The sequence below is a fragment of the Carica papaya genome, chromosome 5, assembly GCF_054855325.1.
Source record: "Carica papaya isolate Zhongbai chromosome 5, ASM5485532v1, whole genome shotgun sequence".
Classification (NCBI taxonomy): Eukaryota; Viridiplantae; Streptophyta; class Magnoliopsida; order Brassicales; family Caricaceae; genus Carica; species Carica papaya.
Genome location: NC_142313.1, coordinates 37950745 through 37963494, shown reverse-complemented (window position 1 = coordinate 37963494; position 12750 = coordinate 37950745). Strand labels below are relative to the sequence as shown.

Here is a 12750-nt window from a genome sequence, read left to right as displayed (position 1 = left end):
GCATTTTGCATAATGTTACATTTTGTCACTATTTTTTTTTCTTTATCTTACATCTTATTTACTATCATTATCGTTCTATTAATCAATGAAAATAAAAAATCATTAGATCTCATATGATCATCATCTTTGTCACTATGTATCTCGTAAGATGATATGACTTTTTAAGGAATCATCTCTTTCTATGAACCTATACACATAAAGCTATTACTAGATTACAAAGTCAGCATAAAACATTTTACAACTCCAGTATATAGTAATAATCATTCAAGGGTATTGAATGGAAGATGGATCATTAACATGAGTCTCTAAATTAACATCAAATCCTTTGTTAATGGGAAACTGCAAATGTTTTGTTGGCAATGACATGAAAGCAATAAATGATTTTAGTTCAAGTGATGTACGTCATCTTTTTTCAAAAAATTAAGAATTCAAGTGTCATTGCGATAAGTTCTCTGTGTGATATAGTTTAGAACTGAAAAAAGTAAAAATAAAAAAATAAAATTATACAAGTACTTATCTTTAAAATACATTATATATATATATATATCAATTGTAAAAAAGAAATCATTATAGAAATATCAACTTTGAGAATTAAAAGCCCTTGATCAAGCTAGATTAGAAGCTTAACAATGCTTTGAATGCTGTCAAGCTTGTTTATCAAAAGCATTTAACAAAGGTATACCTTCAATCATTTCAAGTTAATGATTTGGTGTTAGTTCTATGAAGACCCATCAAATGAAGAATCACATTGGAAATAAATTTTAATCGAATTCAAATAAATTCAAATCGAAGAATGCTTTGAATGCGATCAAGCTTTTTTTATCAAAAGCATTTAACAAAGGTATGCTTTTGATCATTTCAAGTTGATGAAGACCCATAATCATGAAGAGTCACATTGGAGATAAATTCAAATCAAATTAGGATAGTCCTTACCTCGTCCAAGAAGTCTACTCGAACAATGGGTACAAAAGTCATTGATAGTAAAGGTGTGAGAGTCACCCAGATAAATGGTAAATTATGCTTTTTGTCACAAGAGCCTAAAATGCATGATACTCAATAGCTTGTGTGCGTTTAAACAAGGAATAAAGAAAATAATAGTAATGAAGTTTGACTTAATCCTTCATTAAACATACATAAATAGTTTGGTTATTACCAAGTTGAGTCCACCAAAGAGTTTTAAACATATGATTACAAATTAAGATTCCCACACATGTATGCATATCGAACAAGAGAGAGAGAGAGAGAGAGAAATGTGTACACTAAAATCAATAAATTTTTTTGAAGTTTCTCCAAAAAAAAATAAAAGGACAATTAAATGATTAGTTTACATAATCTATGTAAGTCAAACTAATAGTATTATATTACCTAACTAATTATAGTCAACTCAAAATACTGAAAACATAAAAAATAAACTACATGTATTGGATCTAAAATACCCAAATCCATTTGTTATGGTACTATAAATCATCCTAAATTTCATTCATGTCAGCAAATGTAAGAAAAAGATCCAAAAAGTTCCCTCCAGCTGCCACAAAATAGCTTAAATTCAATGACCAGCATTTAAACCTATTATTGAGAAGTCAAAGAAATCTTAAACAATGTCTTGGTTATAGATCAAGTCACCGAGACAAAATACCTTGACTAGTTTTAGAAGAAGTTCAAAATGAATACACAGACCAAATAGTACAAAAGAACATGGCAAGCAGGAGTATGTCAGCACCAAGGCCTAGAATTTCATAATCAGAATTACATTTACTGCTTATCTCAAACTTGGAAATGGTTTATGCACACATGCACTCTGTATATAAGTTAACCCATGTACACCTGCTACTTATAACTTAGATCAAGTTAATGGCATGGGCAGGACTGGCCCGAGATGACGGAGCTTCGCCAGATCGCAGCAGTTTCAACAATAAGACTAATCCACATTTGCTGTTGCACGAAACTTGACACACTAGGAGAAAATTATATCAAACCACTTGATGAAATATATGACGCAGCCATTGCTCTGTAACTTGGAGAGTTATATTCTAAAGACTTCAAGTTTTCTCATCATTGTCATTCATATAGGTCTTCCTCTAAATTACAGCAAAGATTCTCCCAGGCTTGAATTAAGTACTTGTGTGCATAGAGAATGTGAATGAAGCAGTGATTCATGTAAGTCCAACAAGATAATTTATATAAAAAGATAAAGCTCCATCATGAAGGGATACACAAAATGCCCAAGCCTCCACACAAAAAAACCACTATAACTTAAAAGGTTGGTGAATCTGACTCGAGAACAGATCTGTCGCGTGTTCTTTTCTCTTTTTACTGTGTCCCCACTTCTCTGTTCAACATTATGGCATATTGTCAAGCCTGTCCACAAAGTATAAAGGCATGAATTAGGCTTTGGGCAGCATGCGCTTGATCTGATGTACCAGATACAACAATAATACCCTCGGCAGCACCAGGTTTTGGATCATGGACAGTAACATTTGCACCTGAAACCTGAGATAAAAAGTTGCCAGAATTAAAGAATTATACAGTAGTGCATCAATTGCAATTTGCAAGAAAAAACCAGTAGCTTTATGCACATAAATGTACCGACCTGTCTGATTTGAGACAGATTACTATTATTCTCCCCATAAACATGACTAAGGTATGCTTGAGGAATGCTGAGCTCAACTGTTGTACTTGGCAAATTTGCTGCTTGATTTTCACTGCTTACAGTATAAGAACAAAATAATTAAAAAAGAGTACCTTCAAATTTTCAAATCAATAAAATTGACTACAAAAACATATTACAATTAAAAAGGAGAAACAAAAATGAAAAAAAAAAAAGACAGAAGGGACCATCAACTTGGTTACCCGTATTATCAGTTAGTGTTTCTAACATGCAATGGTACACCATCCAGTATCATGTTTTAGCATAACCAGTATCACCAGATAATGTTTTACTAATAACAGTTTCTTTGTTGTTTTATATGAAGAAGGGGGAAGGTCGTTGTTAACAGCTAAAGCTCAAAGGACAGTTACAAATTGATTTTTTAAAACATTGATTCAGATCCAGATCTCGCACGACTTTGGGCAGGCTAACTCTATATAAATATTTAGAATAAACTACAGTTTCACTTGCAGTTTGGCACATTGCAACACAAAAACTCTGTTGTTTATTTTGTAATAGTTTACTACCTCAAACTTTCACTATTAGACAATAAGATAAACCCATTGGTTTAATCACAGCATAAATCTTCACAGGCTTTAAAACTCTTCCGTAAAGTTTGGAAAAAATTAAAATTCTCAGGTTTCTTCTTCCTAACAAATAATTGTATCAAAATCATAGATTATCCTTTTCAATATGTCAAAACTATAAACTTTGTTTTAGAATTTTGAACAAAAGAATATATCATAGGTTATTTTGATTACAAAAGAATTTTGAACAAAAAACAATGTTATGGCCCCAAATTGGTTCTAGTTATGATTTGTTGTGGAAAGCAGATAAGGGCTTATTAAGAGAGAAACCTTCGGTCTCTTAATGATAGTGCTCATTAAGAAAGAACATTTTAAATCTTTTCGTTAAGGGCTTGTTTAGAGTGAACCTTTCATTTCTGAGTTTAGAAAAGAAACTTATATTTTTTGGAACAAGTACTTACCTTTTTTTATTCATAGGTACTGCAAATTTATATACATGTGTAGAGACAAGATAAGATCTTAAAGCTATCCCGGAAGGAAGAGATAGCCCTTGAATTTCCCGATAACTCCCAAACTGTCAATAACCTCTTCCTACATCTAGAAAAAACAAAAACATACAGTTTAACACAAAAATTGCCTAAGAACTGCCACAAATTAAATCTACTAGAAACTGTCTAGGAACTGCATAAAGATCCACTTTTTTCTTCTTGTCTCCATGTGTATGTCATTACTATAAATCCATTAGTCTTTCCTCAAGGAATTTCATGACTTTACTGGTCTGGTCAACATATGACTCCCTCACTCAAAAGCAGGCTCTTCCTCAAGCATGCAGGAAATCTACCTTGAAGTCAAGAGCCTTTATACTCAAAAGCAACCCTGTCATATTCCCTCTCCAATCTGCCTTGCTCTCTTTCTATTTGATCACGAGCACTGAATTGGGCAGTGTATTCTCATAGGAATAGGACAACTTTCCTATCCTAATCTAGTAATAATACTTCCCTATCACAAAACTAGTAATACTACTCGTTTAGGCTTTTTATTTTTTGTTTTATTTAGAATTTCTCTTTGGTGTATGTTTCTCCTAATATTTAGTATCATATTCTGACAACATTTGGTATTGGTCGACTCAATTCATGAGCATGTTTGACCCAAAGAAAAAGATGTCTGTTTTAGCCATTTTGATTTATAAGACAATGGTGCATAAGAAGGAAAAAAATTTAAAATATATTTAATTTTTTGGCTTATAAGCCATGCAATAAAACATATGTTATTTTTTATGCTTTTTGCCAAAGTGTCCCCGTTATAAATTAACTATTGTTCTTTCATGTGTTCCTTTTTGTAATTTTATCAACATTCAACTTGTAAGTACGTTTTATACTTTTTTACCAAAGAGTCGAGCTTTATGTAGAGCTTATAAGTAAAACAAAAATATAATAGCCAAACATATTTTTTACTAATTTCAAGAGCTTATAAGCTTTATGAGACTATATAAGCGCTATGTGCTTATAAGCCAACAAAAAATAAGCCAAAGCAAAGGACCAGTTAGTACCTAGACACCTATATACATATGTAGGTTGTCACGTTGCTAGTAGAAATTGAATTAGAGAGAACAAGATAGGAGAAAAGGATCACCTTCCCAGAATGTTTCTCACACCAAAGCCAGAACTAACATCAGTCATTCCCCTAGGGGTACCATCCCTGACAGCCTGGAGAAAACAGAAAAGAGAAACCTTGAATCAAGCAACTTAAATCCTCCACATAATTATGATGATTAGAAACAAAAGGGAAGGAACACAAACCAAAAAAATATCAATCAGGATATCTCTGTCACAACTATCTTAATAACATAATGAAACTTTCAATGCCCAACCTACCAACCTGAGGTGTCCAAGATCTTGGAGAGGGTGGCCTCTCCAGCGCCAGTCCGTGTACAGGCCTCTCACTGCCATATGAATAGGGGACACAATCAAAATTAGGAGGACCCATGCCATATGAAAAGGTAAGCTGGTGATGATGATCAAGGGACTGGGAAGGAACAGGAGAATGATCAATACTGGGAAAGGATCCAGCTGAAGAGGTGTATGGACGTGGAGACACTGGGTAATGTCTTGACCTAAAAGGAGGAGGTGGCATGTCTGGAAAAGGAGGTAAGAAGGATGGACCAGTAGCAGTTGGAAAGGAAGGTCTCATTGGAAATAAGGCTTCCCTTAGCCTGCCTGTTATATGAAACAAAGCATCCTGTACACACTGCAAGCTGCCAATAACCTGACAAAAGGCACCAACTCCCCACTGAAAATACCATCCTAAAAAATATAATAGACAATGATAGCAAATGAATCAAGACTAATCTTTCCAATGAGATAGCAAATACAAGTCCAAGATAAAGTTGTAGAATAGGCATCTGAAATATTCGGGAAAAGAAACAAATTTTTTTTGGTCAGGGAAAGAAACAAAATTAAGACTTGTTCCCTTCAGCTGACACAGTAATAATATCACCAAGAAGAGGGGTTAACAGAGTGTACAGTAATATTTTCATAAAACATTTATTTATTCAACTAAGAAACTCAATGCACCTCTAATTATTTATTCAACTAATAAACTCAATTCAACTCTAACATCAATTTTCAATAGAAAATTCTAATATTTTTTAGCTAGCTGACAGAAAGAATACTAAAACGCGCATAAAAGTTGTTACTATGAGAGAAATAACAAGAGTTTATGCTACTCAACATCAAACAGAAGATAATAAGTTGGGTTCAAAATTTACAGTGGAGTTTTGCTGAGGCAAAAGTAATTGAGCTCATTCTATTTCTAGGATATACCTGCAAACAATGATATTTTATTGAAAAAATACAATTTACAGCAAGTTCACACATTCAAATGGGTCATGTAAAATTAAACATGTATTTTTTGTGGCAAAAAAAGTTACATAGTCTTGCCCAAAGAGTATAAGTTTTCCATTCAATCACTCCATACTATACTGTCATTCTGTTTGGCTTTGCTAGAAGAAAGATCATTGAAATGCTAGGTGCCTTATGAGCAACTTAAAACAATTAGGTATTGAATCTTAATAAATACAAAGTTATATGTTAAGGTACAAATGTTTACTGTAAAAATAAATAATAAAAAGGAAGAGTACAATAAAATAGGGGCAAAATCACAGATAATGAAAGCAGATAGATCTGCTTGATCTCCAGCAAGCTTACTAAGGTGCTTGATAATGTCAAACCTACACGAATAACCTAGAATCCACTAGGTTTCATTTGAATCCACCAAAAAGATAAGAATTTTGGAATCCACCAAAAACAGTAATATTCATTGAAGAAAATATAAAATTTGTTAAAAACTGAATTTCCATCTTACAACCCATAAGACTTACAAATTTATAGTGTTCCCTGTACTAATCCCAAAAGAACAAGGATTACTAAATAAGAAATCCAGCACTAAACTAATTATAGAATCCTTAACTAAAGAGGAAAATAACTCGCAACAAATTTAGAATATAAATAATAACTTAGGAATAAATTAGTTAGTCTTGGGCTTCCACATGTGCATTTATAAAAACACAAATATGTAAAGACATCATTTAGAAAAATAAAGGCATTTTCCAAAATGACCAACAACCTTAGGCAATGAACTGTATAAAAAATTCATAAAGTTTAAATTTTAAATAATGCAAAACTACAAAGGTAAATGTAATTTTTCCTTTACATATTTTGTCAAATAAAGGGAAGCAACAAGGATAAATAGGTAAAGGAACTTGTTAAAAGAATAGTTTAAGCTAAGGTGCAAAAAGTCGCCATAGGATGCTTTCTTTTTTAGGCTTAAAAGGTGCTTAAAGCACTAAGCAAATAAGTGCTCATAAAGAACTTTAGTTTACCAAATAAGGAGATTAGGTTGTGATGCTCACAGAAACCCAAACACTGCCTTAGGAGCTCCAAACTTTTAACCTCCCAAAAACTATAAATTAGGTTGTGATGCTCTGCCAGTTGGAATTTTCCAGCCAATATTATTTGAAAATCAAAGGCCCCACTCAGAATTTCCTTCTTCGCTTGGGAAGCTGCTAAAGAACGCATTCTAACTATGGAGGATAGATGCTATCTTTGTAAATCAGATTTGGAAACTTGCAACCACCTTCTCCTCTGGTGCCCTTATTCTCACTCTCTCGGATCTCTAGTTTACAGCATCATGAATTTATCCCGGGTTACTGCTGGGACTGTCTGTGATGAACTTACTACCTGGGAGGGCCTTTACAGGAGAAAAGCTAATCATAAAATTATACCTCTAGTTATTTTTTGGATTATTTGGAAAGAAACGAATAGTAGAGCTTTTGAGGGAAAAGAATTGAATTTTGCTGCTATCAAGGATAAATGGTTTCATCTTTTTAAATCTATTGTACTTGGACACAACCTTGATAGCATCGATGATTATGGTTCTATTGTAAATATACCTATTGACCTATAAATCTTTTGTAAACGGGCGACATCTCCTTGGTGCCTACTATTATTACATCTCATACTTTTATTTCAAAAAAAATATATTATATATATCCCATACTTGCTTCATATCGAATGAACAAGACAACTCCATGTTTGAATGTGCACCTTATTTCACTTAGAGCTTATTTCAGACACTTAATGACTCTAAGTTCTCCCAAATTTGATAAGAACAGAACATTATAACAAGCTTGTTTGATTGTTTGATTCTTAGTGCTCCCCAATTTAACATTTCTTCATAGGTACTGTTTGATCCTGTTCTCCCAAATTAACAAGCTCAAGCTAATAGATACTCATCACACACATTGTGTCAACTGACAAAGGAAAAGGCTAATTTATTTCTTAACATAGTCACCCATGATATCCTGCAAAGGAGAGTTTTTCAAGCAGAGTTAAGAATGTCTCAGCAGCAATTTAATCATTTTTTTTTAAATAAAGCAATGTAATCATGAAATGTAAGATTAGTCAAACTGTATCTTTTGTAGATTCAGCACCGATGGGAGCATTAAAATGGAAGATAAATAAAAATAAGCAACCAAAACAGATGCTTCTGCATTACCTGCACAACTTCTTCATGTGAGGATCCACCTTTTTGAACTTGTTCCTTTGGGAACACTCGGATGCTAGCACCAGTAGCTCTTCTCATTTCGTTTATTATGTGGCCTCCTTTACCCAGTAAACAACCTACCTGCTGTGGATGTACAAGGAGTCGAGCAATAGCTGCAGCACCAGGTTCAAATCCAATTTCTGCAATTCTAGTTTGCACACGAATTACAGCATCCTGTGCAGGAGAATGTCTTTGCTCTGTGTTCTGTGATAGGTTAACACACGGAGATCTTTAGTGAAGTAAAGAGGCAATAACTTTTGCAAATTTACAATATATAAGCACATTTTGGATAAAGAAAAAAGTCATTCATGATCTTTCTTTTCTTTAGTGCAAGGGTGTGGGACTCAGTGGGCTTTATATGGTCAATACAGAAGACTGAGCATGATCTAGGAAAAAGAAATTGAATCTCACGAATAATCTGAACAAATTGCATATGAGACCTTAACCATTAACCAGATCTAGTGTATGATAGGTCCATATCCCCCCCGCCAGGTGAGTGCAGTAATAAATTTACCTTCAAAGATAGCCCAAAAGCATATTTGCAGTAATTGTGCAAAAAAAAAAAAAAGAGGTTGCTGGAAAGGAAAGGACAGCACTGCTAAAACTGAATCGACAGAAAACTTACTTGGCATTCATTGGTCAAGATACACTATACAAATAACATCTACAAATTGAGTTAAGGGTCCAAATTGTTATGCAGGGACAATCAGAATCAGAAAGCACCATGATTACCCAAGTGCAAGAGTACAATTCTTCACTAAGTAGTAAATAATTATAAATCAAAGTAAGTCAAGTTTCCATGCCTCTCGTGCAGATATCACAACAACCCGCTCATCTGAATTGAATCCAGCATCAGTAACCTTGATAGATGCCCCAGTTTCATTTTGCAGGGCCCGTATTACAGATCCACCTTTCCCTATCAAGCTACCGACCTTGTCTGCCTGACATAACAATTTGAATACAATCTCTTCTTCTATAAACATTCTGTTATGGACTCCTATACTTTCAGACCCTGGATTAGAAGAAAAACCCCTTGGTTGATAATCCATAGCATGAAGCCCAGATGCATAACTCCGTGGAGAAAATGGATCCACCTGTGTATGCATAGCATTTCCCGGAGGCACTGACAAAGAGGGCCTGGTATGACCAGAGTTTGCCATATCTACCCTAGGGTTATCTTGAAGACAGCTAGAAATGGACAGGAGTGCTTTCTTTACAGCCGACAAGTTCCCTGACATCTGCAAAATTATGGTCTTCATATTAGATTGAAGGCATGAGATAGATAACAAAAAACAAAAATATGAATATGATATCCATAAGGAACATACTTCATAAATATCATAAGAGAGAATTCAACTGTTGAATATTCTATACATAAGAAGATGATTATTTTAAGAAACTTTGTACTGGAAATTTAAGAGTTAAATATTATTGAGTTAATGAGCGGGTAATAAAAAAATGGAATTTAGAATGATTAATGAGTTTAATAAGCTCCTCATAATAGACACAATAACAGTTCAATTGATAACTCTGGTTTTTAATATGTCAGATTAAAAATAATTGCAAGTAAACTAGTAAGGGAACCCAGAAGCTACACCCTATTTCCTTCACAAACATTGCACTATATTGCTCATGTAGCACCCAAACTTTAGAATGCTTAAACACCTCCATAAAACTAAAACCCATATGCAGAAGCATGCACATCTTCAGCAAGCATGAATTTTGAACCTGTAGTACTGCTACACTTTTGGCTTCTCATTGAGCTTTCCAACAAACAGGGAATATTCTTGCAAGCAGAAGGCCACAATGTGATGGCATCTTCTTTGTGGTGCCCCACAGCTTATGATTTGTAGTGCATGATTTATGGTCTTTTGAGAATTAATTAGGTCATTGCGAGGTCAGTCAAAAAGGAATTTTGGGCTTGGGATGAATTACATAAAAAGAGAGAGTTTGTAAAATTGATTCCGTTGACCATTTTTTGGGTCCAATGAAAAGAGAGAAACTAGAGAGTATTTGAGAATAAAGAGGTAGAAAGTTATAGATTGAGAGAGAAATTATTTCACTATTCTAAATCTATTTTATTAAAACATGACATTATTAGAATGAAAATTTTGGAAATGTCATTAACATACAAACATAATTGTAATTTTTTTGTACATGGGTGCTGCTCCTTGGTATTTTATTAATACATATTCACACTTTTTATTTTTAAAAAAAATTGTGATGGCATCTTCGACTTCAGAGATGAAAACAAAATAAAATAGAGTTGAAGCTAGAAACAAAAATTTCCCTCTCAAAAATTTGGAAACGCCACGATATCATCTCTAGAATTGCAATTTTTTTGAAGGAACACCATGGAAAATTCATTTAAGCTTGGAGCTTTATCCCCCAAAACTCATTAAAGGATTCAAGAATCCACTCCTCAAAGAAAAGTCTCCCAAGCGAATCTCAATCTCACCTTTTGAGAGAGTAAAAACCAAGCCATCTAAGGATGGCCAGCAACTGAAAGACTCCTTATGATAATCACTACATCTCTAAGACACCCTTTACCTCAAAACTTTACCCTCCACCACCACTTTGTCAACATAGTTGCAACGTCTATGGTGGCTTGCAAGATTAGAAGAAACTTATACTCACTTTCTAGAAGCCAAATATTTGATATGTGTCTGAGTAACCTCCTCCATTAGCAACAAATCTATGAGCTTCATTGTCACTACTCTCCGTTTGTAACAACTTCTTATAACATTCCAATCCCATCATCAAACAATCCCTCCTCGCCTCTGCATCCCAAATCCACTTCACTATTTGGTTCTACATTTTATATGAAGCAAATTATTGACAATCTTGAAACTAGCATGACCAAAGATGGCAATAGGCCGGTTAGAGACAAGTTTCGTGAAACTCTTGCCATCAACTCATTCAAACAAAGTTGTGCTCTCATACATGAAACTCTTTGTACAATTGCAAAGAGTTCTACTGACTAAATTGTGATTTCGTAATGCTAATTAACAAAAAGAGAGGAAGGAATGCAAAAATTCAGCAGGGGATTGAAGTAAACAATAACCAAATCATCAACCAGAGACACTATAAAAATGAATGCAAAGCTGCATACATTACATATACTAAAAAAAGATTACCTGAATCAACTCGTCCCCAGGAAAAGCACAAGCGGGAATCTGATCCTTGGGAAGAACCCTAATGTTAGCCCCACTCTCTTGCCTGATCATTTCCACGACCCTCCCTCCCTTCCCCAGAATACAACCAACCTGATTACCTCCCACCAGAATCCTACATATAGCCTCGCAATCCCTCTTCCCCTCTTCATGATTCCCACCCTCCTCACCACCGCAACCACCAGCATCGTCCCCTATCACTATCCTCTCCAATACCATAACCAGCGCCTTCTGCCCCGGTGACAACGGCTGCTCGCGACTGTTACAATCTCCATTAGGATTCAACTCCGAACGATCATTTCCCTTATCATGGCTAGGGTTTTCTGCGTCGCCGCTGTTGGTGTTATCGCCGGCACTAAAGTTTTTGGCGGTGGTTGTAGCGGAAAGCTTGGCCGCGGAGGAATCAGAGACAATTAAAACGACGCGTTCGTCGGAAGGGATTGAAGGGTCGTCAAGGACACGGATTTTAGCTCCGCTGACGGACTGCAGGTGACGAATGACGGAGCCGCCCTTGCCGATGATGGCGCCGGTTCTTGAGGATGGGCAAAGGAGCAAGAATTGGATTGGTTCAATCGTTGGGCGCTTGAAGGAAGTGTCCATGAAGAATTTGCAGTGACCGAGATAGAGGTGAAACTTCTGCTACGCCATGAATTTGATCATTACTCAGTCGACTATCATTTTGACAGTTTTGAAACTGTGTGTCTCCAAAAGTAAACGTAAGTGGTGCTTTTTTTTTTTTCTTCTGCAGACGTTTTTTTAGTTATAAAAGTGTTATTAAAATATCTTTTTAATAAAAAATTATTATGTATTGTAAAAATAATTATAAACAAATTATTAGCTTAAAAATTGTGTTTTAAAAATAATTATTTGTTAGATAATTAAACTTTATTTAATTAATAGTTAAAATTAAAACTTTAATTAATTTATAATAAAGAATCGAATGTGAAGCGGCAACAATAAAGAGAAGAAATGAACGAAAACAATAAAGAAGATAAAAGTAAAACGATAATCTTTCTACTTATATAAATAGGTTTAGGAAAAGTGAAAATACAAACAAGTGTGAGGAAAAAAAATAATAATTAGAACGTGAGATAAAAAAAATTAAATAAAATTTATTAGCTTCAACAAGGTAACACAAAGGATTTGGGGTGTGAAATTTTGTTTTGTGAGTGTTGTAAAACTTATGTTCTTTTTATCAATAAAGTATTGAGTATTTTTTAATTTATAAATTTATTCTCTAGACAATTATAATAAAATTAAATTGCTAACATCTGGCATTAAAGTCGTAAAGTTTTATCAA

The 12750-nt window shown here is 34.3% G+C and overlaps 1 protein-coding gene across 2 annotated transcripts; it reads right to left on the bottom strand.

Annotated features, from left to right (window-relative positions):
- Window positions 1-1536: 1536 nt before the first annotated feature.
- On the bottom strand, window positions 1537-12190 carry LOC110807996 (RNA-binding KH domain-containing protein). Of its 2 annotated transcripts, XM_088220720.1 has the most exons (7): window positions 11415-12189; window positions 9081-9515; window positions 8230-8481; window positions 5053-5439; window positions 4807-4880; window positions 2591-2702; window positions 1537-2490 (listed from the first exon to the last, which is right to left on the bottom strand). In XM_088220720.1, the coding sequence occupies exons 1-7, from the start codon at window positions 12048-12050 to the stop codon at window positions 2353-2355; spliced, it is 2034 nt and encodes a 677-aa protein (XP_088076846.1). In that variant the 5' UTR covers window positions 12051-12189; the 3' UTR covers window positions 1537-2352. The 2 variants fall into 2 exon arrangements, with proteins under 2 accessions (XP_088076846.1, XP_088076847.1); XM_088220721.1 differs by lacking the exon at window positions 5053-5439 and having other exon boundaries at window positions 11415-12190.
- Window positions 12191-12750: the final 560 nt, after the last annotated feature.